Source organism: Paramacrobiotus metropolitanus, unplaced genomic scaffold, assembly GCF_019649055.1.
Source record: "Paramacrobiotus metropolitanus isolate TYO unplaced genomic scaffold, Prichtersi_v1.0 Parri_scaffold0000004, whole genome shotgun sequence".
In the NCBI taxonomy this organism is placed as follows: Eukaryota; Metazoa; Tardigrada; class Eutardigrada; order Parachela; family Macrobiotidae; genus Paramacrobiotus; species Paramacrobiotus metropolitanus.
The window spans coordinates 3,512,905-3,536,423 of record NW_026570224.1 but is presented as its reverse complement, the minus strand read 5'-3'; the positions used below and the strand labels follow the sequence as shown (position 1 = coordinate 3,536,423).

Genomic DNA, 23,519 nt, shown 5'->3' with positions numbered 1-23,519 from the left:
GCTGCAAAAAAATTTTTTCATAAGGTTACACCAATTCATGACCACTCACCGAGAGCTTCGAACTATTACAAAGCACTAGAATAATTACACCAACTATGCATTGGAAACTATGAGGATATTATACCAATTAAAAATAATACTCGTATTGGACGCGAAAGCCGATAACCGAGAGAGTGCACTGGTGGAATGTATGTACGTATCTGTAGCGCTAAGCAAGGTATGAGTAATGCACAAAACAGCATAGGTACCAAAGGTTGTTAGCGGAGCGGTGATCTTTATACATTTGTAAAACTATATGGAGTCTTCTTTCCCGTTTCACTCACCTATAACTGGCGACATACGTCCAAAGCAGGCGTAACTGGCGCGTAACCCTTTCGTTAGTTCTGTTCCCAAGAAGATTCGAAGTTCCACTTGCCGCAAAAAAGATACTGGGTATCCAAACCGTGAAACATGCCTGCAAGATATTTAACAAAGCAAACGTACTGAGCAGATTATTACATTACGTTAGTTACAACACAGTTCATTAAAAACTTAATTCACATAAAAACACAATTCAATATCTCCTCATCATGTTACGCAGACATGCGTTACGCACAGCGTATACACAAACCTAGATCTTGCAAGCCAAAAGCGTACTGCCCGATATGGTCGTTGAAGGACATCTTGTACACCTGATTGCCCAATTCAGTTAGGTTTTTCTCCGCGTATACAATGGCTTCTTTCACAGCGGGAATGCGCCAGCCAATATCGTTAGCCAACTTTATGAAAAATAAAACCGTCCACATTAACATGTACGTTTTTAACAATTATTGTATGTAGCCATGCAAGTAGCGCCAAAACCTTTTTTGCGGTTGTAGATTTGAGTTAACGCACATTGATCAAATTTTTCCTCAGAGATTTTGGATCTGCGGTGGAACCGAAACCATATCGGTTGTAAACGGCTTCCACAATGGACAGCGGGGGGAGTGAGCATGCGACTACGCTTCGCAGCAAATAAGGGATATAGATGGCTTTGACGTTTTCCAGGGTAGGATTGCCTTGGGAAAATACTTCTGGCCACTGATCTATCAGAACAAATCGCAAGATGGTGTGGGCCTAGTAGCTGTACGGTCTGTACCCTTACGTAATTATAGATGCACCGGGAATGTCATGCTGCAACTAAGTACTCTGAATATTGTCTACTCAGCAGATTGTAGTTGAAAAAGAAATCAAAATGTGCAGATTAAAGAAGCTTACAAAACAATTAATAACAAACTTTAACATGCTATGCAATATAGGTAGTTTATATTTTTACCATGAAGAAAAAGGCAGACAGCACACAAGTCGACGAATTCTAAAGACTTACTGAGCACTGACAAACTAGCGTCTTCGGCAAGGAATCCGTTCAGAAATCCACCGCGAAAATGCCACGATTGACTTTGTAACACCCATTCGGGTTTGTAAGGAATATGATGTCCGTCAATATTTAGAGAGAACCTTTCCTCTCCCTGCATTTATGTGATACCTAGATCTACTACGTACGACCGACGCGCCGGTATACGGTTCGTAACTGTTTTAAAAAAGACTATAATGCTCACAGAAACTTATGCGGCATTACTTACAAATACTTCTAAAAGTAAGTATAGTCATTGCATGCAATTTGCAGTCTGCACTTACAGGAGAGTGGATAGATATGCTGGGAAATGCAGCAGTTACAGCTGTAATAATATCCGTAGCACTGGCGATTTTGTAACACAAGACCATCTCGGTGGTTGTGGAGCTGGGACATCGCAACGCATTGGCTACAGATGCCGCATTCATTCTGGCGGCGCGCGTGATAGCAGACGGACTTAGTACACTTCCGCTCATGCAAATGGCGGCCGAGATGATGCCTGCATTAAGTTTTGCAGGTTTTCTGTCTGATCATTGAATTATTCGATATCAGCCGTTATTGTATTATCGTACTGTATATGCTCATTTGTTGCCTTTTAAAGCAAGTACTGCACTTACTTACTGCGAATTTCGGGATCGAGCATCATGGCCGACACCAAAACGGCACCCGTGCCATGCCCGACGACTGTAATCTTTTCCGGATTGCCTAAAAACAAGTTAATGGTAATAAATTTATAATCATGGTCCGCTTCAGTGTTACGTTTAAAAATTTCACTGCGCGTAATTCATATTAACCTCCGAATGCAAAGATATACTGGCGCACCCATTGAACGGCTGTTCTCACATCTCCCAGTCCATAATTTCCCCGGAGCATTAACATCTTCAGTACTCAAGAATCCTTAAACCAGACATGCATACGGTTTAGCACAGATGGATGGTTTTACATACGGTTTAGGCATTTAGCTTGACGCTAACCATAAGTGAAATGTGCTGGTTTACTACAATTTACAAATATTGTGAAATAGGTAAGACTGTAAATATGGAAATAAAATATCGAAATTATAAACAATGCAATCATTAATTTTGTGTTTTTCCCACAAATTTTTGCACGTAATCTGTACAATTTACCGAATATTCCCAAACGATATTGCACCGATACCACTATTATATTGTGAATCCTGGAGAAATCCGTGCCGATCCCAGGCATTTTATTTCCCGCTAAAATTACAGCGCAAATTCACATCGCATATTTCTGTGCGGTTTTGGCGTTCTCCCAACATGAATTAGCTGAGAATATGCATTACCATGACTTCCATGCACAAATACCATTACGGGCTTTCTTTGTGTGGGTGAAATTTTTTGTTCCCGTTGCATTGCTGGGATGTAAACATCAAGGTATAAACAGTCCTCGTTCATATCAGTATTTGCCGCTTCGGTAGCGAGCAAATTATGGTGACCAGCAGCTCTGTGACCTTTTGGTTGCCCTTGTGTAAACAAATTTGGGAAAAAATTGTTCTGGGAAGGAGGAAGGTGCTGCATACAGTGTGGACCAAATTTACTGCGGTCCGGCGTCGACAAATAGGAGAAATCAGTATTTAACCAAGAACCCTGCAAAGAGAAGCCGCCGGCCGACACGAAACGCTGTGGAGATTGCCCGGTTCATAAAGCGATGCAGCAATGGAAACGACTTGAGCGCTTTGCACATATTGTACATCGTGGGCGTAGTGTAATAATTACGCACCTCAAATCGCTTGGAATTCCCGTATTTTATGCCATAAAAAGCATAGGCTCGAGACTCTCCATCTGGAGAGCGCCAGTACAAATCGCCAGGCAATCTGGCTACACCAATATCGGCCGTTCCGGAAAACAATGCTTCGTATTTAATGCCGAAAATCTGTATTATTGTTGATGTCAAATATACTGTGATAACCAAGATATTACGACAGAAAATGCCGAAATCCATCTCGCGCGTCACAAGCAGTAAATCCGTACGGACCGTACCGGCATCCAGGTACCGCCAATATATATGCCGATACTCATATATAAATTATATAAAAACTTTTCTTCGGGACTTCAACACTAGCCATAAGTTCTGTTTTTAATATAGTAAATCATATGTATGAAATAACTAAGAAAGTTTATGGCGAATTCATAATCTCGCAGACTCACGATGCTAGTTACTTACTAGCTGAGTGGCCACTAGCCAGCACCGCTCTCAAACTAAATCAGCTAATAAACTAAACTGGACCCGAATTGAACGGTATTAAATAATATATTGATGTGAGTAAAAAAACGTATCTGATTTAACCGTCAAATTAACAGTGTGGTCTCGTACGTACTTGAAGATGTCATTGGGTTTGGAGACGCACTCGAAATCATTTTAATTTGCTCAAGAATGTCACGTAAGTAATCACTAACTTTCGTCAAACAGTCATTGTACTAATGAATTAATTCTATAAGTAATCTATCTACTCGGTACCACGGCCAAGGTTTTCGGTACGTCCATCACACAAGCACATGGGTGGATTACCATGAAGGAAATTTTAGAAGTCGCGGGTTTTGTATGTACGTAGTCTACCAGTGGAACAGAGTATTTGTTCAGACACTGTAGATGCATATGTACTTACAATTCGGTTTTTTATTCCCACGAATTAACGGAATCAGCAAGTCAAGCCAAAGTCAAAACTGTAAAAACTTTTGCAAGAAAACAATCTGTCCAGTGAGTGTCCACTGTCCACTCACTCCACTGATGAGCAATGAGTGTCCAGGTAGGCAGGTGGTAGGCGCTAGATACTTATTTTTTGTCGTATCACTTCTATGGTGCACCTCGCTATGCTACGACACATGCACTGTAACCAGCGATATCGATACAAACATGCTCCACATTTTTGACTGTTGTGATTTCGAAATCTTGCGAACCTTTCGGTTTTGCTTCTCCTTTTCGGATAGAAATTAGTTTAATGCTTCATTATGTACGGCATCATGTAGGGGAAGTACCCCAGGATCATTCGCTTTTATTTGATGTTCGTGACTTAGTGCCAGACTTTTCTAAGCATTCTTAGCATTTAATTTGCTTGTTGCTAGTTATGGTTTGGCAATTCTCCTGAGACTCTGTGGCGGACTGCTGTTACCGTTTTTACTGTTTGCAACGTTTCCAGTACTCCGGGTCCAAAATGAACGGCCCCAGATATCCTCATAAGGTAACGATCGTGCGTCCATCGCTTGCGACGTCTGTCTCTAACGATCAAAATCGGAGAGCACCTAAAGAAACTGGAAGTGTCTCAGTGGTGACGTCTGCGGCAGTAACCGTTGAGCGAAAGAAGGAAAAGAAGAAGGCTATCAAAACGCAGGCTGAAAATCAACCCTTGCAGGTTAAAAAAGCACCTGGAAGGCGACCGAAATCTCACAAAGATGACGTACCACCTGCGTACGAGGTCGAGAAAATCCTGGGAAAGCGGGTGTTGAATGGGGAATGTCAGTATCGAATTCTCTGGAAGGATTATCCCGAGTAAGCGTATAGTGGCAAAGAGGGTTTCCCAGTTAGCTGAAAGCCCGAAACTGCCAGTCTGACTTGGCTGCTTCGTTTTACTACACAATTGCACATTACTTTTTATTGTTAAAGCTTTGAAAAATATCGACCGTTTCACGGTTTCAGTAATCTCCAATACAAGACTGAAGGCTGATTGTATGTTGTCTCGCAGGTCTGAAGCTTCTTGGGAGCCAGTGACCAATTTACAGTGCGATGATATTCTGGCGGAATTCGAAGCGGAGGAACGCAAACGGCGCTTGCAGAAACGGCGATTTGGTGGCGAAGTATGGGAGGATGTACCCGCGGAAAATCCTGAGCCACAAGCTAAGGTAAGGGTGATACTTTTGTTTTCAATCAAATTTTTTCCACTTTTAATTTTTTGACGTGGTTTTCGGGGTTTTGAAACGTAACGCGTGCCTTTTCGATTTCCCAGTAAATTATCTTATTGCAGTTTGAATGCCAATTTATAGGACGGTAGTTTTTTGTTATTATTTTATCTGCGTCGATCATCTATTTTGTTGTTTAGTCATTTAACTCATTTTGCGATTTCAGCGAGCAAAGTCGAATAATGAAAGTGTCAGTGGCGCTTCCGCTTCTTCAGTGGATTTTGATCGAAAATGGGATTATCTGACCTCTAAGCTAACCGATCTGGTTATTCAAACTCCCGATCGAATCGATGAGTTTTCCAAAGGAGTTTGGAGCAAGTTTGAGAAAGTGGCGCAGACAGGCGAGAACGTGGCGCTGCCTGGGGATAATCATTATCGGAACACGGCGCCCAAGCGCGTTGTTAAAACGGTGAAAAACGATCTTGGAGATCTGTTTGCTGTGATGGAATGGTATGTTTATAGATAAAATGACAAGAAATTTGAAATGTGACGGCTAAAACTGCGCCAAGATTTCCAAAGGTTGGAAGGTGCTTGTAATTATTATGTTGCGCTGCGATCCTTAATTTCAATATCACTTCATAACTGTTCTCCTGCGTTGATTTAAATTTCGGCTTTATTCAGGATTTTGAATATTCTTTTATCGTACACTCTTCTTTTTGTGTCACAGGGAAGACGGATTCCAGTGTCAAGTGTCATTCCCGGCAGCCACTGCTCTTTATCCTACGGTGTTTGTGCCGTGGATGACTGGCTACGTCAAAACGCACTATGCTGGAGTGGCACGGAAAATCGTAGAGCCCCTGAAAATTCCAGAACCTGTACGTTGTCTTACTGTTAAGTCACGACAGGCCTTAGAGAAAACCGATAACGTTCACAGTTGTTAAGTAATCAGAGGCAGCCTGGTGTGTATTGTCGTCCTTTTCGGCGTTATTTTTTGTGTTGCACTAAATAATGAAGGAATTTTCTTAATTTTATTTTTTACATGATGCGCTGATGCTGATAAGGTTGAGCTTTTGCTGTGGTGCTTTTTTCCCCGCAAACATTTGAATGGTGTAAATAGAAACTGTGTTTTCTCTTGCTTGCTGTGAAAACTTCTGTTGGGTATTGTGTTGCTTGTCTTACTCTACTCTGCTTCTGTTTCTGGTGTAAATCAAGAAAGCTAAGCTTTATACTTTTAGCTTTCTTTCCCTCTGTTTTTCGGCTTCCTTGCACGTATCTTTATACTAATTTCCTCCATCCTGTTGAAACCGTCTGCCGCGACCGAGCAACGATTTCTGTTGTTCTGATTGTGTATTACTATCTTTGTTATTTTATGTCTTCTGAAATTACACATTGTGAATCTTTGTAAATAATGTTAGCTCCATAGCCAAACAGTATTCGGCATTTTGTTGAAGCAGTTCTTGTGTTAGACCATTGAAAACTCAGTGGAACCTGTCAGCGAAGCGGAAAGACTGAATCCAAACGCATCGCAATGGGATCGACTGCAACTTCTGCAGAAGGGAGTCATTGAAACCCAGTCCAAATCACCGGTAAAAGAAGCTGTGCAAACCGAGGAGTTCCTAGCAGTAGAAGACGCGCGTGTCACGATGCCGGAAACGGTTTCCGAACCCTTAGCGACCACTTCTGAAAGTTCCTCCTCTTCTAGTGCAAGGACACCTATGGTGGTACGTGTTGTCTGGCAAATATTGTCAAATTTTAGTGAAAACTGTATGTATTGCAGCAAACAAACTTTGTTATGCGATTACCATCCGTGCCATCAGGAAGGAGTATTCAAGAGCCTCGCTTAGCTGTTCCCTTAGAAAAAGACCATTTGAATGCAGACCTTATCCGTAGGGCTCATCCGTCACCATCCAGATCCACAGTGACTGCTTCTGAAGAATCAGTTACGACACCGGTTCAAGCACCGCGTTCCAGCGGTAGCAGATCCCCTCCGAAAAGCCCTCAACATCGGCATTCTCCTCCGAAAAGCCCTCGACATGGGCATGATTCTTCAGCGGCAAAAAATTCACAAGGTGAGTTTGTTTTCAAGCAGTTCTATCTTTAAATAATGATAGTCATATATTTTAAGCGCTGAAGTCTTGAAAAAAATTCCACAAGTCTGTTTAAAAATTGAATTTTGTGGGTTGAATATGTTTTTTCAGTTTGCGATACTTTTCGTTTTTGTTGAAGATTTCTTTTTTTAGCTACTATCCGTACACTGTTGGGCGGCAGAGAGAAAATTCCAGTTGTTTTAATGCCACAAGTGGGTTCTGCTGCGTACATAATGAAAGCAAAGAAGTTGTCGCTCTATATTCCTTTGCTGAAATATGTTGTGAAGAAAATGGAATCCTTACCAGGTTAGGCTCGTAATACGGCCAGTGAGGTATTCCTGGGTTTGTAAACTAGATCTGCCTTTACAATTAGGTCGGCAAGATCAACTGCGGCGGTCGAAGTTGCTTTTGGATGTTGCTTTGGGCACGTCGCCACCTTCATCCTATGCGTTGCTGGAGAAGTGCGACGACATACTTATGCGTTCCAGAAACTGGGTAAGTTTCTGTTTCTTGTCGGGATTTGATGTTTGTAATGCTGTTTTGGTACTTTGCTACATAGACATTTCTCAGCAAAATACTACCGAGCAAAATTCTCAGCAAAATTCTCAGTAGTATTTTGCTTAGGTTTGTTGTCTAACATGTTAAGAGTTTTTAATGTTCTGCGGTTTGATACGACTTCGTACAGCACGGATGCTCTTGATGATTTTGTTGACCGGAACTATCTTTTACTTGATGCAGATAAATTTTTTTAATTTTGTACAGCATTCTTTTCATAATAAATTAGGCGCTCCTAATTGTTTAGTTACTTCGGGAAGCTGGTGAGAGAGCTGTGGCGGTGATTAAAGAAGTGGACAGTCATTTTGGAAGTGATACCGGTTCACCGCCTAGTGCAGTAAGGCAGTGAAAGACATTTTATCTGCTTAATACAGTAGTAACTAAAAAAACGATTAAGATAAGATTTATTTTTGTTCTTGTCAGCAACGACCCGCGTCTACCATGACAGAATCTGGGCCTTTCGCTTCACAAGAGTCTTCAGCTGGTTCTGCGATCGAAGCCAGAAGATCTGCAACTGAAGAACCGGGGCCTTCAGTCGAGCGAACGCCGCCGGCATTAAAGGTAGTTACCATGTCTTTGTTTCGTTCGTAATGCTAATGCTACGGTAAACTGCATATGCTACACTGTTCGTAATGCCATGTCGCTTTGTTGTTGTGTTGCTGCTCTTTTATCCACACCCTTGAATTTTGCAAAAGCATTTCCTCAGCGAGCAGTTTCGAAAACTTCTATAAGACGTTCAAAAAAGTTGTTGCACGTCGGTGGAGGATTTGTTTTAGATAAAACGAGACATAGGTATCAGGAAATAGTTTCGGTGCAGTTTTAATGACAGTACAATTAAACCGGTCTTTGATTTAGGAGACCGTTTCGACGGTACCGGCTTACACGATCGTTCGCAGTACAATAGACACCCTGGCACCTGTAAGGAAATTTCTACCTTTGCTTGCAAGGTTCGTCTCATTTATTAAATTTTGAGCTTGGATGATTTCAGAAAGCTCAACCTCTTGCGCCTACCAGTCTTCCGGTCGCACCCGTACACACTCCGCAAGCGTTTTCAGCCATTATGCAGCAAACTCCTAACCGGGTTATGACCATGCGACCTACAAGCATGCGCCCACCCGTTCGGTCGCCATCGGGACCCGCCACCGTCAATCCTGCACCGCCCCGTTATGCCTTCCTTCCCTACACTCCCGGCGACACTCGGATAGGAGCAGTTAGATCGGTTTCCATGCCTCGTAGTTTTGCGGAAAAGATTTTTCAAGCACGACAGATGGTAGCTAATCAGAGATCCGGTGGACAAATTTCGACAGCAGCACCAGTGAACCAAATGGGCCAGGCACCTGCAGTGCCCATTCAACCCGGGACGTCAGCAGCGGCTGTCGCAGCCAGTGCAGGGTGTTCAAATTCGGTCTCGGTGCGAACACCCCAGGGACAAAACGTAGGCAACAGAACGCATGGCATGCTGCAACCCCGGGCTAATGGAAGTGGGACACCGCCAGCTGTCCGACCCAGAGCTCCGCTTTCACCCAGGATGCCGACGATCCCACCGTTAGTGCTTCCTTTCCAGAACTTTACCGCTTTTTTATGTGTAGTGTTTTTATGTTCAGTGTTTTATGTAGCACTGTAGATCAGATCTTCGCTCAAAACTGGATCCTAAAATTTATCGACACTAGTAGTAACATTGGTTGCTGATAGCGAAACGTTTCGAAACATCTGTTCTGGTGTAGGATTTGATTTATGAGAGTTTAATTTTGATAACTGTTTTTTGTAGGTCGTTCGGCGCTCTTAGTGTACAGGAATGGACGACTTTGGCAAATTCTGGATATGTTTTACGCTCGCAGAACCAGACAAACTTACCGCCTGGAGCACCCGGACCAGTTTCCACGGCTGCACCTCGTAATAATATTCCCCCTCCTGGAACTCCCCAGGCTTCGGGAAGCAACGTAAGAAATGCTCCGGCGGTCCGTCAGATTCCTCTTAGAGCGCCCGGTGCTCCCAATTTACCAAACTTAACACCAATGTTAACGCGTCTGTGTGGACCGAGCAGTATTACGAATCCCCCGAGTCACCTGCCACGACTTAAGTCGCCCTTTTGTAGATATCGGGAACAGGTAAATTGTGTTTTCCATCTGAGTACAATTCGTCTATCTGATATAGAAGTAATGTTTATAACTGTATTAATGAGTGTTTGTGTTTAACAGATGATGCAGGGTATGATTGGAACACCATCAGCGGAAGCTTCTGCGATAATTGAAAAGCGGCTGAATCTGCAATGGAGTCGTATGACACCGGAGCAGCGGCAACCTTATGTGAACGCTTATGAGATGGAAAAGAAAGCGGTAAATACTGTAGCAGAGAAACTGCAATTCCGCTGCTGTTATGTTTGAAGAAAGATTCTGTAAAAATAATATAGTAACGCATTTTAATGTTAATAATGTTGTCACTAAGTGTTAGTACTTTGTTAGTGATTTAGTACTTGACCGTGATGCGTTTTTACAGAGACAGACACAGAGTCCCGGCAAAAACAGAAACACACCCGGCCCTTCCGGTCCCGGGAAACCAACGCAGTGACATCTGCATGATATTCTGTTATTTGTTTGAATTAATTTATTGCTTGCATTTCCTTCTAAACACTTCTTGCAGCACACCCGGGTAGCGCGTGAAGCAGTTTCTTCTGTCAGCATTTATAGTTTTGAATTGCATTTGAATTTTTGTTTTTAAATTACTGTAGTATTTGCTGTTGTTGTTAATCTGCACTGCACTTGCTTTAGAACTTTTACGTTATATTCAAATTTCGCCTGTTTGATATTTTTTACATACGTGCGGTTGCATTGTTATTTATGCCGAAGTCGCTCTCCAGCATCTTAAATGAAGGTGTCTAAATTGCTGATTAGAACTGAACAATGCATACCGCCATACTGGTATTTTACGTTGTACTTCGAAAATAAGAGCGTGAAAACGTTGATTATTGCCTTTTAATTATGGACAAAGCTTAAAAAAGTCGGTACTAACATAAATGTGTGAAAAATTCATCAGATCTTCCCAACCAAAAAAAACAGCACAGTGCGTACAAGCGGGAAACCAGACGGAGGAAATACAAAGCAGCTACAAACATACAGCAGGTGCAACAATTTGAATTACTGTAACCGTGCCGCAAGTCGTGTTCTACAAATGGGAAAGTATGCAGTACATTGCCATCCATGATATGGACGCAAGCAACAAATTAACAAAAAAGCATCAAATTTGCAATGTTAATGCAGCTACGAGTTTTCACGATTTATTTGTGAAACACGCCCGCGAAATGGTGAGGTTCCCATCATAACGGAATGTGCAGTACGTAGGTCCTTTCCGAAAGCAACTCTGTCAACGTGTCCAGGCTACCGTGATCCCGATCAGACCACACGGGTTGTTGTTTTTGTTTTCTCTCCGCGGCAAATGCACTGCAAATTCTTTCATTAACATATATTGAATATGCGATAGCACTTTCGTTCTCACCATTTCCTTCTAGTAAATATTAACATGTTAAAATATTTACTACTTCTAGTTATTAAGCTGCTCGAAATAGATACACAACTGTCAACGTTGCACAGTCTTGTCTGCCGCATAGTGATTTTACAGTAAACTTGTACTTCTTGCTGCATTATATAAGTTTAAAACGTTATTTATTTTAGAATATATTTACGAGTAGAAAGTAATTTTTTAAAGCAGCAGTCTTATCCTACCACACTTCAGTAAAGCCCAAATCACTAATATATAATCCCGACCAATAAGCAGCCACTGTGGGCTCCATAATTGAACCACAACTTTACTGCAGTACAACTATACGCTTATCAAACGGAAGGCGAACTGGAAGTTCCATAAGCTGAGCTAACTAAGGTGTTTTCGAAAATCCAATAAACTGCTTAGTAGGAAATATCGATTTTCATGATCAGGTGATGGAAGAAACCGCATCAGGTTACCTCTGCATTTGCGTCTTCCGCTAACCAAAAAACTATGAAATCATATTTCTAGTATTTTATTGTTAGTCAACGAACACAACCAACGTTTACGTGATAGGCTGACAGCGTTTTCGACTCAGTCTGCCGGCACTTTCAAGTTCAATAATTCTTAATTACGGGCTGCATCAGATGTTTAAAAACTTACCAAGCATAACCACACGAAGATCCAGGGCGGGAAGAATATGCTGATTATGCAGTGCAGCCAGTGGCGGATCTTCTCTGGCTTTCTACAATTAACACAGATCGCAGATTTTGCTAACTTCGTGATGATACGTAATACGTATATAAACAGCACATGCGTCGGAATTCAGATGCTTCTGCCCAATTGCAACACACATAATTATAGTATATAGCTATACAGTATCTTCATATTGCCGTATCTACTACGGCTTATAAGTATAACTATCTTTAAAGTAAGACTTACGTCACAATGGTGGTGACTTCGTGCCGGGATTCCATCGTGGCCTAAGACAAAGGTATTAGACAAACACTTATCTGATGGTCGCAGTTGCTGTATTAACATGCAACCGCTACCCTACGAATACGTGTCCAACATCACTAACTCTCTGGGAAATTCTGCGTCGACAACGAAAAGGAATTACCGCACACCCTCTTCCGGGACCGCGAAAAAAAAAAAGTTTGAAATTATCGATAGAGCTGTGAAAAACTCCAGCGAAGAATTAAGGACTAAAGTAACTATTCCTGGGTATAAAGCGCTGCAGAACAGTACTGATGTGGTATTTTCACCTGTCGGCTGGGTTGGTAATCCACACTAAAAACCAGCCAGACATCCTCGTATGATGCGGTCACCAGAGCACTCCAGCGCGCCATATGTACTGAGATTTTAGTCACAGATCATCACCCTTGAGATTAGTCACAGACTCACAGCCGCAAAAATCCAATGCAAATTGCAGTGCTTCTTGTGCACTATTGCGAGCTTCCGTGTGATCGATATTTTAATAAGTACAGTATAGTACTGTATAATTTTACTGTGCCTGTGAGTGGTGTCTGTAGGTATGTACCGTAGGACACATGTACAGATGCTGAATGAGTGCGGAACGACAATAGAACGATGGAAATATTCATACGACTACAGCGCGGCGATGTTATACGAGTACAATAGCTCAACGGTTAATATTAATATCTCTACAATGGTGCAGCTCGTGCAGCATCCAGACTAAGATAAGAATGACGAAGAAAATAATAGATTGGCTAATCGGGAATGATTGGAGCCCGATGTTGTATTTCTTAGCAGCTCCGCTGTGATTTTGTTATTTACTGTACTGTATGTACTATGTAATACTGAAAGCAGAAAAAAAAAACTAGGTTCTCTAGATTTGCTCTCTGTGTACAGTGAATACTACGAGTAGATGCATGCGCACCAGGAAATTGATACATCCCTCCGAATCGTTCATAGTTGCCCTTTAAAAAATTAAAATGGTGGAACAAATCATATGGACTGTATTATTCACAGCAGTGTGGTAAATTTGTGGTCTTCCAGTTAACTTACAAACACTCGTGAGGAAATAATTTTTTTTACCATAAACAACTCACTAGCGTAGCTGGCAATAAACCGTGCCAATTCTGCAAACTTACGTTATACTCGCATTTTTTGGGGATACTCGCAGTGATGCCGGTGTGTATTGCAGAACTAGATCGTCCACATATTTTATTTTTCAGTGTTTGCAAATTAAATAATAACAAACAAATGATTAAAGGACAGAAAGATCTTTCTTACAAAACCGCTCTTGAACTGATTATAAAACTCATCACAGAAGCCGTTCATCAACCAAGAAAACACCACGCTTCAAGATTCTTGATAATGAAATCACCACACGAGCATAAAGGATCATTTTCAAATGTTTCACAGGTCTGTGTTCTTCCACGGTTGAGATCGCTGTCCAGCCATAAACCGAATGTTCCCCTACCATAGAAAAACAATAAAACGTTTATCGTCAATCGTCATCGAAAACACAGGTGACCGCTATTTTGTAAACATAGGATCCTACAGATGATTTATTGGCAAGTGCTATTGATTCGTGCGTGAGCTGGTTCTACGCTATACAGTGCACACATATACACGCTTATAATTACTGTATTTTAATTTTTTAATTGAATAAAAGTTCGCAGGAGTTTTAAAAACAAATCTAATCTACCTCCATCAGACTAACATACATGTTTTACATAATAATGAGTATTATCATAATGAAATCTGTAATTATATAAGTATATTTAATATTATTATGGTTTCTATACTCACCCTCCAGATCCTATAGCGATGCTCTCCGTTAAACCGCGTACGATAAACGAATTCGAACACCAGTTGTATATCTGCAAAACCAACTTGCCCAAATGATTCTGCCAGATTGTTCGCACTTGATTCAAATTTCTGTTACACATTTTAGACAAATTAAAATAAGTGAAAATAATAACAGCACCGTATTGCCGACATATTTTTGTATATCCTACTCTAGCAAATGCCGAGAAAGTTAAAACTACCTCGTATTATTACCATAAACTGATATGCCACCGATGATTATTTATTAGGCAGTACTTTATTCGAAATAGTATTCCAATGGCTTCTACCGCCAAAAATACCGAGTTTTAAGAGTTTTAGGAGTTTTTAAGACTTTTCCTACATTGTGCTTACAGAGGAAATATCCTCACGTGCAAATAATCAATAAAAAAATTATGATATCGGCGACCGGGTATGTTAAGTATGTACTATAATATTGTTAGGCATATGCTATTGTCGATAAAACATGTTGTCAAATTAAGCGGCTAGCCAAGTCACACAATACTACACTCTATAGGCTAATCACTCTACTCTAGCCTTCGAACTATCATTTCAACACACATTTTAGTGATTGGGTTAATTAACAAAAAGTATATCTCTTGTATTTGAGAAATTACTAAACATGAATGATTAATCACTTCCGAAATTACTAGATAAATGTATTGATTTCATGCCACAGGCAAAGCAAGTAACTTTTTTGCCTCTTAAGTTAGAAACCACAGTAAATCATGGTAGAATTGACGTCGGCATTACAACAGTACAAGTAATTAAAATTAGGATATTACTCTAAACTCCGGTGTAAAGGAGAACAGTGCGCTTTCGCCGGTCCCGTAGAAATGCTCGGCCACCTTTAATGCACAGGAAACAATAGCTCCAAATGTATGATCCTGTACATCTCTCACAATTAACAGCGTGGGAGATTCGATTTTTAGCATTTTCCTGTACAGGGTTTTCAGACTGAATCCGTGAATGGCCGTATTGTAGACCAGTGTCCAGGGATAAAACCTTGCGCGGGATGGTAATTCTGGGATTAAGGTTTTGCGAATTAACTCCGTGAGAATCTCCGTCTGTCCTCGCAATTCCGGGAGCGGTGCATTTTGAATAGAAGTTTTGCGTTTCTCCTCCGCATCCGGCGCATCAGAACTATGGAAATGCCTGTGCAGCTTGGCAATAAATCCACCGGATTTTGCCATTTTTGACTGTTATGCTTTTGCTGATTTGCGTATATACAAGAATTAGTTGCTGATATCAGGCAAAAAGATAATGTCGATTGATTAAAGCAATTAACTGCAGTTATAACGATATCAGATAATATAAAATAACATTGTGCATGTCAAGTGATATCGCAGCATAAATGTAGCGACACTGATCCGTAGACTGCTGCAATCGATCGTACCACGAAGCAAAATCAATGAATTAACTTTCTTTCAGCTGGCGGACCAAAACATCCACATCGCGCATATATGAATTCACGGATTAGTAGATCACCGACGGCGTCAACCCGGGAAAGAATACCAGCGGGATACGTATAATGTTGCGTGCACTCCTGAGAAACTGGATCATTAAAAGTACCGCCATATAGTGTGCACAGAAGGATACTCTTGCAACTGCGTAAACAGAGTATTCATATCGCATAAACACCACAGCATGCACGCTCACAAAATAATAATCTACCGATGAAATTAGACAATCTTGTCAAATCCTCTACAATTGTGCATATGTGGAAATACAAAAGAAGAACTATCGTCTCACAACTTAAGTAAGAAAACAGTGAAAGCAGTTTGCTGTCTTTGCACAATTTCTTGGCACGCGAGCATAGCGCACATGCATACTCTGACTACAACTGACAATGAACGGGTAATTTTGTCCGTAAATTTAATCCGGCGGCACTCGAATCTGCTGAATAATGTGTCTAGTAAAAACCATGTTTTACTGCTTTTCATGACAATTTAATTTCTGGTTTGACCAGCAGCACCTAAAGCAAATTGAGTACTTGGTGATGCTGCTGTTTGTTAATATACATGTGCTGATTGTGGGCTCCATGTACATACGCACAAGTCAGTCGCACAAGACGGTACCCACATAGTTTTGTACGGTCATGGAATATAGCCCGTGTTACCGGCACTACATTCGTGAACGGCATCACGCTATATTAATCGTAAAATAACTTCTATTATAAGTATGCGGTTGTCGCATTTTTTAGATTTGCGTACTCTTTACTATTATTCATCATTCTACAAAACTATTTACTGCTTGAAATAAGTTGCTGAATATATCGACGCAAATTAGTTGCAGAAGTTTTTTATTGACGTTATTGGTAATAATTATCCTGTTGTGCTCTGAATGTTATAAGACAAATGTTACTTTACTGATATCGTTTTATGTGTGTTTCCAAAAGACACAGTATACTGTAGATTAACAAGCTTTATACCTACATAAAATACAGAAAAATATGTTAGCGTATTTGTTAGACGATATTATTTATTGTTAATTTTGTTATGGTTTTAAAGCTATGAAGCAGTGAGTACCAGTACAGATGAATAAAAGTAATACAATAGGAAATGTGTAAATAAAATTATGACTAAAAGGATAGAGAAAAGCGCAGAGTTGTACAGTGGAATACGGTGCGGACATCTGCTGTTGACAACCGCGCCTGTCGCTGTTAGCGCTGCAGTTATTTTAAAGTGTCATTTTGCCTGAAAGATATGAGTTAGTTGGCGCTTTTCCGGGAGGTATAAAAGTGCCAATTACACCGCATTGGTGTTGATGGCGGGTGCAAGTTTGAGCCGAAAATATTAATTAAATGCTTACTCCAGAGCGGTCTACTCTTTTTGACTGCAGATGTATGTAAACAGCCAGAAATGCAGTGAAAAGTGTACACGAAGCAACCGGCGGTCATTCTAAAAATATCATATTTCTCATTCTCATGCAATCCACAGTATGACTCGCTGTAACTGTAACTCAGTAAACGCCATTCTGCATCCAAAAAATTACCGTTTCATCATGCACTGTCAGAAGGTTTGGACAAGCTACAACATTAGGATAAGAAGTGTAAAAGCAGAGTTTGACATGTGCACGGTTTTTCTAAACGGAAATCGGCGTCGCCTGAATTCTAGTTAGGAAAAAATACAGGATGGTTTCGTTTTTCGCGCTCTTAACGATTGGTAAGTCAACTGGCTGGTTTGATTTCACTCATACCCTTGCTTATACTTACTAACGCACAATGCAAGCGATAAATTAGATTATGACTGATTGTTGCGGCAATATTGTTGCCATTACAAAAAAATAAGAAAATCATCGACTTAATTTTAGCGGGCTTTAAATAAATATCACCGCTTGTGTAAACCGATTTGGTAAGCCTGTCGATGTATTGTTGTTTTTAGGAATATGTTATCGGATTTCTGCTGCTGGCGGATCGGAATCACAAGATAACTTGATAAAAGAATTGTTTCTTAATAGAAATTATGATGCCTTAAGTCGTCCGATTACCAATGAGAACGATCCGGTTATTATTCATTTTGCCGTGACATTAAATATTCTTGTGTTTGTGGTAAGTTTTTGAAAATTCTGTTAGGATCACATAATTATAACATGTGAAATATTTGCTGGAGTATGAATACTTCTACCGGGAGTATGATTGACTACAAATTGTGTAGTCTGACTTCATGCATATGTGTCGTAAAGTCTTTGTGTGCTACAAATACTGTACATACTCTGTATATATGACTGCATTCTACGAAACACTGCGTCGCTTGTTTATGTTTCATGTTACGGACTGACATATTGCATGTACCGAAATTATTTTAAGTTTGATCCTAAATGACATATCCATTAACACCACTTTTGTTACAGAGCGATCAAGATCAGGTTATGAAAACAAACGGATATTTGGATCTGGTGAGATATTTTAAGAAGCCAGCAAGTCAAACGTGGTGATCTACATACTGTACTTAACGTCGCATCACTTTCCGACTATCACGTTAATTGCCTGTTTTGTTGACGTGTTGACATTTCTAACCATATTCGCCAGACTGTGGCTGCAAAAACTTTTCGCTCTAGCTTGTTTTTAAATTATTTACTCGCGTTTAGTTCATTCGATCAAGAACAGTGTATGGTGATAGCAACAAATAACAAAAATGTCACCGGGGATGTTTATGACCTTGTAGAACTGGAGTGATCCCAGATTAGCATGGGAACCGACAAAATACGGCGGCGTCGATGTGTTGCGCTTACCTGTTGATAAAATCTGGCAACCAGACATCGCATTAACCAATACGTAAGCATAATTTCTTGAGGGACTGTTCTGAATATTTTATGAATTTTGCATGAAATTCATGGATACGCAATACAATTTTATTGCTCGATCCGGCAGTGTGGATGGACAATTCTGGCCGAACTATAAATCTAACGCCGTCATTTACTCCGATGGAACAGTCCTTTGGGTGCCTCCATTTATTTACAAAAGCGGTTGTGATACGAACCCATTTTACTTTCCTTTTGATGTAAGTTGTCTCGACAATAGTGACCATCTTGAATAGCTATGATAGTTTAATTTAATTATTTAATAAGTAGATAATTAAGGCATACGCGCCTTCTACAACATCTTTCTACATTCTACTATCTAGTGATTTCTTTGCAATGTTTTATGCATACGAGAATTTAGACAGTGGTATTAATTTAAAATTCATTAATAATTTGTAACTGGCCCGAAGAACTTTTCCTGAATCCTGATCAGGGTTTGTTTTATTCTAGCGGCCACTTCCAGCGATTCCTTCTTTAGTAATTACGTCTGTAGTTGTTCTTCTACTTTACTAACAATAAAAACGTTGTAATAATATCAGTATTTTAAATATTCAACGGCAAGCATAAATATCGTAGTGCAGATATAACTTATACAGACGTGACTGCTTTATCCAGTTTCAACTTCCAGTAAGCACATATATACTCGTATTATTGCTTTTAGCATCAACTTTGTAATATGGTTTTCCGCTCTGTGACGTACAATTCCCTGGAAGTCGATCTGGATTCCAAAGATAAAATGGATTTGAAAGATTACAACGTGCAACCGAGTGGCACCTGGGAAGTAGCAAAAGTCCCTTTATTTCGCACATACCGGGCTGAACAGCGCAGTTATGGTCGCGTGCCTATCGTTTCCGTACAGCTGGACATGACTGTCGCCCGCAAATCCAAATTTTACGTCACTACGTTTCTCTTGCCCTGCGTGTGTATTGCCTTTCTGACGGTGTTCGTTTTCTATTTGCCCACAGCTTCCGGTGAGAAATTATGTTTATCCATATCTATTCTCTTCTCCATCGTCATCTTTCTGTTGATTCTAATTGATATTCTGCCACCATCGGATTCACTGCCGCTGATGACGAAATTTCTCCTGTTCACCTTTGTCTGTAATTTATTATCGGCGTTCCTGACGACGATTTCGGTGCGGTGGAATTTCCGTACTAATCAGACGTACATTATGCCACGCTGGATCAAAGCGCTGTTCCTCGTTAAATTACCAAAATATTTAAAACTGTCGGTGCCTACTCGATTAGAGAAGCGAGCGGATGTGGTCAAACTACAGAAGAAACCGACATGTAGCAATAATTTGGTGCAAAGGTCACGATCCGAACGAAAACAAACGGGTCTCAAACCGGCAGCGGTACCAAATGGCCATCTTAATCAATTTTATTTACCATCTGTTTATGAAGAGGAGCGTCGAAAACATCGAATTCTGGATGAAATTGACCACATCACACAGTATCTCCGGCAGTTTCCCGGTTACGATAGTGCCTTGAATGGTGTGGCATACATTGCGCATTGCATGGAGGAACAAGACGAAGAAGAAGATGTAAATATTAATTAAAAAATCAAAAATACGAAAATCAATGATTACTATTTACTATGAATCATCTTGCATAAAAGTTTTAACATCGCCAATACATGGATACTGTTATACTGTATATTATCGTATTACAGATCATCCGTCCTCTAAAATTGGGGTAACCTTAATTATATAACATTATGGAACTTGACTTATTAACAAGGGATAAAAATTTTGCGGCTTATCCGTTTTATTATTGAAGTTGGATTTTCTGTTTTAGGTCTCAAATGATTGGAAGTTCATAGCCCTGGTCATCGATCGGCTGCTGTTGTGGATATTTTTCTTAGGCAATGCAATCGGCTCGTTGAGTATCTTGCTAAATTCACCGCATTTGTTTACTGCCCTTCCGGAGAAATAAGTAATTTCACAGCTACTGTTTTTATGTTGCTGTTGTTTGAGGACTACAACAGCGGCTGGCTAGTGTACAGTTAATTCCGCACACGACCTTTTATTAAGAGGGCAAAACTGTCTCAACGCAGTTTAATAAAATATTTAATACTTAAAAACATCTGCTTTTATGTATAAGAGTCGTTACCAGTAAATTAAAAGTACAGTGGAACCTCTTGAGCCTGAACACTCTCCGTACGGGGTTTTTTGTTTCCGGTTTGGAGGTGTTCAGGGTTCAGAAACCAGAAGTATCTGTACTGCCCATAGGTGTAAAATGTAAATTGTTTTTGGTTACATTATTGTGTGTGCGCAAATGCAGCACCGTACAAACAAATTGCTGCGAATATGTTAAAATAAGTACGGTATGTGATGTTTTTTGCGCATACCGTAAAATGACGAAATGAATTTGTTAAGTTTTTACCAGCAACAACTAACACAAGTGCTCATATGCAAATTACACTACTAAAGCATTTAGACCGTATCATGCCGTTCGCTCATCAAAGAACCGGAAGAATTGTGCTAATGAGCATTTGCCACGCGCTGCTCTGACATTGTGAGAACAAAAAAAAACGATTTAACAATCAGGATACATTTTTACCCTCGGTAATCAAGCGCTCCAAATCATGTGTGTCGAGCAAAAATACGATGCGCAATTAATAAGATCGTTCAGATGTAAGATCTTCCGGCAGGCGATGGGGGGTTGCCATCGCGACAGAGGGTGTTTAGCACCCGAGACCATATGGCTCTGTTGTGTAGAATTTGTAAGGGTAGTCTTTTTTGTAGAAGCAGTAGTTTAGCCATATGTGTCCTGTCAAGGACGATTTTCGGGTTGGGTGTTTCGATATAAATGAGGCCGCTTTTAAAGTTCTCTGACGAAATGATTTTTGATTGGAAGTTATCGGATGGGGAGGTAGGTATTTGCTGGTGATTGGTGGTTTTGTGAAGTATAGTGTGCTGTGGGTATATAAAAGGAAATCGGAGTGCGGTGGAAATTTAGTTGGTTAAGGGAAATTTTGAGAAGTTTGTTGTGTGGATTGTGTTGTAAGATCTTATTTGATAGTTTGATAGCAAAGGTTGTTGTAGTAAGGTGGAGAGTGATTTGGAGTGCCTGGGAAGAGGTGTTTGAATGGATTTTGGCAGATTTGTGACAAGTAAGGAATATTTGTTTATAGTGAATTTTTTTCATTACTGATAATTTTTTGTTGCATTTGGTTTTTTAAGTTGAATAGATTAAAAGATATTAAGGAATAATTAGAGTATTGGTTGGCTTTGGCTTTATGATAGTGTGGTTTAAAAGGAGTTTTAAGGATATCTACGCAGTTTTAAGGATGTTATACAGTATATCTGTATATTCGGATGTTTGGTGTGTAGATAATATCATGTAGTGCAGCTGCTTTTCGTTTGTGTGAAAGATAAAAAAATTTTAACGTGTTACTAGTAGAACTTTTAGTACTTAACATTATCAATAATGTAACTTACTAATATAACGAGGTAGGAGTTTTGTTGTAATGACCTTTGGTAACTACCTCTCGTAATGAAGAGATACATTAGTCGTTAGTCGGAAAGAATATGAGAAGGAAAGATTTTTTGCTTGTGTAGATTTTTTTGGAATTTCATGTTAAAATTTTAATGCTTTTTTGGGGTTTGAGTGTTTCGGGTGGGTGTTTTGTTATTTTTGCGATTTTTATGTTTTTTATTAGTCAAGTGCCAGTTGTGACAACTCTTGAAACATAGTAGGAAAATATATTATTTCATTACTGCGTTTACTAAATTTATTACTTAATTTTATTTGCTTTCTTATCTTTTTGCTTTGTGGCGAACGTTATTTGATCTTTTATTCACTTCGATCAAGATCAACTTTCAATCGACTACCAACTGATGAAGTGCCCAGAAAACAGCTATACTATTTACTGTAGTACTTACTATGGTGTTGCGCGGTATTCATCGTTATATTCACTGACACTTATCGATATACTTTTTCGAACTACACCCAATCATTTTTTCTGTGAGAATTCAAATGTGCAGCACATTAATGGTGCATTACTATAGAATTTTTAAAATAGTAGCGAGCGCTTACTTATTTTCACTAAACACCGGTATCGCTAGAGTAGGTTGTTGCACGACGTATAGGTCGTTTTTGAGACTGTTATCTGGGACAGTTTACATAACTGCAGTTTACTTAACAGTTTACTTAATATTTATGTTAATAAATGATGAAAGAAAAGGAAAATATGGATCATATGAAGGAAAATAGAAATTATATTACGGAAAAAATGGAAAAGTATATTCTGGTAAAATACAGAAAGAATAAGTGGCATTATAGAAAATTTATTTGGGATTTTAGAGTTATGTTGTGTAGACATGGTAGTTGATAAAATCAAATTGAAGAAACAGGTGGATGTAGTGTTCCGTATGGTTTATTGTATAGTATATGATGCGTATAATGTACTGTAAAGTTGATTGGTTTTATGGTTTGAATCTGGGTATGTTTTGGAGTAAATGTAGTTATGGATGAATGATTATGTGTGTGGGAATAAGATATTTTGAAGAAACAGGTGGGTGTAACGATTTGTATGATGTGAAGTCTGTTGTATTTGGCGATTTTTATTTTACTAAATCTGGTAAATATTTTGAAGAAACAGGTGGGTGTAACGTTCCGTATCATTCAGTATTTTAGGGTACTTTGATTCGTTTTGAGATTGGCAAGTGAAGTTGGACTTATGAGAGATAGGTGGTTGCAATGTTCCGTTTAGACGTGTGCAAATGTTGTTTTTTGTAGATTAAATCGGAAAAATTGGAGAACATGATTTTCATTCCGATTTTTGTTCCGGTTGTTTGGTTGTATGTTGGAGTTGTTTTTGTATACATGCCATTTCAGGTGTATGATTATTATTGGTAAGTGTTTTAATTTAATTTGATTGTGCAAAAATTTTTATTTGCTGGTTTTTTAAGGTATTGAAAGGAGAGTGGGGGACAAGAATTTGGGTAAGTTGTACAAAGATGGAAAAAAAAGGTGTTAAGCGAAAGTGTGAAAAGAGTAAGAAACCTAAGAAACGTAAGAAACAGATAAAAGAAGAAATATTTGGCAGTTCATA

The 23,519-nt window shown here is 39.7% G+C and overlaps 4 protein-coding genes and 1 long non-coding RNA gene across 7 annotated transcripts; 2 read left to right on the top strand and 3 right to left on the bottom strand.

The window, feature by feature from the left end:
* Positions 1 to 25: 25 nt before the first annotated feature.
* Positions 26 to 3,334, bottom strand: LOC129580788 (pyrethroid hydrolase Ces2a-like). The gene is given in 13 exon segments (XM_055471455.1): positions 26 to 62; positions 324 to 421; positions 423 to 454; positions 611 to 758; positions 874 to 1,064; positions 1,346 to 1,483; positions 1,653 to 1,871; positions 1,994 to 2,077; positions 2,167 to 2,239; positions 2,241 to 2,269; positions 2,500 to 2,589; positions 2,676 to 2,979; positions 3,113 to 3,334. Coding segments are annotated over 13 exon segments (1,665 nt in total).
* Positions 3,335 to 4,219: 885 nt separating this feature from the next.
* LOC129599574 (proteoglycan 4-like) lies at positions 4,220 to 10,842 on the top strand. 3 transcript variants are annotated; one of them, XM_055497872.1, is made up of 16 exons: positions 4,220 to 4,571; positions 4,743 to 4,879; positions 5,073 to 5,229; positions 5,453 to 5,736; positions 5,954 to 6,101; positions 6,693 to 6,947; positions 7,004 to 7,295; positions 7,467 to 7,619; positions 7,687 to 7,808; positions 8,116 to 8,205; positions 8,292 to 8,429; positions 8,724 to 8,786; positions 8,857 to 9,413; positions 9,637 to 9,976; positions 10,067 to 10,204; positions 10,365 to 10,842. In XM_055497872.1, exons 1-16 carry the CDS (start codon positions 4,545 to 4,547, stop codon positions 10,434 to 10,436), a joined length of 2,973 nt encoding a protein of 990 aa, XP_055353847.1. In that variant the 5' UTR covers positions 4,220 to 4,544; the 3' UTR covers positions 10,437 to 10,842. The 3 variants fall into 3 exon arrangements, with proteins under 3 accessions (XP_055353847.1, XP_055353837.1, XP_055353844.1); XM_055497862.1 differs by having other exon boundaries at positions 4,220 to 4,879; XM_055497869.1 differs by lacking the exon at positions 8,724 to 8,786 and having other exon boundaries at positions 4,220 to 4,879.
* LOC129599597 (uncharacterized) lies at positions 10,824 to 12,664 on the bottom strand. Its single transcript, XR_008691934.1, has 4 exons — positions 12,427 to 12,664; positions 12,288 to 12,328; positions 12,009 to 12,090; positions 10,824 to 11,305 (listed from the first exon to the last, which is right to left on the bottom strand). It is a non-coding gene; the product is annotated as an uncharacterized LOC129599597 (long non-coding RNA).
* Positions 12,665 to 13,519: 855 nt separating this feature from the next.
* On the bottom strand, positions 13,520 to 16,094 carry LOC129602682 (oxidation resistance protein 1-like). Its single transcript, XM_055501784.1, has 3 exons — positions 14,945 to 16,094; positions 14,124 to 14,194; positions 13,520 to 13,787 (listed from the first exon to the last, which is right to left on the bottom strand). Exons 1-3 carry the CDS (start codon positions 15,350 to 15,352, stop codon positions 13,649 to 13,651), a joined length of 618 nt encoding a protein of 205 aa, XP_055357759.1. The 5' UTR covers positions 15,353 to 16,094; the 3' UTR covers positions 13,520 to 13,648.
* Positions 16,095 to 16,966: 872 nt separating this feature from the next.
* Positions 16,967 to 20,599, top strand: LOC129602727 (acetylcholine receptor subunit alpha-like 1). Its single transcript, XM_055501847.1, has 7 exons — positions 16,967 to 17,323; positions 17,543 to 17,709; positions 18,012 to 18,056; positions 18,326 to 18,435; positions 18,532 to 18,661; positions 19,123 to 20,004; positions 20,258 to 20,599. Exons 1-7 carry the CDS (start codon positions 17,293 to 17,295, stop codon positions 20,393 to 20,395), a joined length of 1,503 nt encoding a protein of 500 aa, XP_055357822.1. The 5' UTR covers positions 16,967 to 17,292; the 3' UTR covers positions 20,396 to 20,599.
* Positions 20,600 to 23,519: the final 2,920 nt, after the last annotated feature.

Coding starts and splice junctions, on each gene's coding strand:
- LOC129602682 (XM_055501784.1), bottom strand. CDS start 15,352: ATGGCAAAATCCGGTGGATTTATTGCCAAGCTGCACAGGCATTTCCAT. Junction 14,195..14,944: donor CCTTTACACCGGAGTTTAGA/GTAATATCCTAA, acceptor TTGGTTTTGCAG/ATATACAACTGGTGTTCGAA. Junction 13,788..14,123: donor ATCGCTATAGGATCTGGAGG/GTGAGTATAGAA, acceptor TTTCTATGGTAG/GGGAACATTCGGTTTATGGC.
- LOC129599574 (XM_055497862.1), top strand. CDS start 4,545: ATGAACGGCCCCAGATATCCTCATAAGGTAACGATCGTGCGTCCATCG. Junction 6,948..7,003: donor GTGCAAGGACACCTATGGTG/GTACGTGTTGTC, acceptor TATGTATTGCAG/CAAACAAACTTTGTTATGCG. Junction 10,205..10,364: donor ATGAGATGGAAAAGAAAGCG/GTAAATACTGTA, acceptor GCGTTTTTACAG/AGACAGACACAGAGTCCCGG.
- LOC129602727 (XM_055501847.1), top strand. CDS start 17,293: ATGGTTTCGTTTTTCGCGCTCTTAACGATTG. Junction 18,057..18,325: donor CAAACGGATATTTGGATCTG/GTGAGATATTTT, acceptor ATGACCTTGTAG/AACTGGAGTGATCCCAGATT. Junction 18,662..19,122: donor CATTTTACTTTCCTTTTGAT/GTAAGTTGTCTC, acceptor TATTGCTTTTAG/CATCAACTTTGTAATATGGT.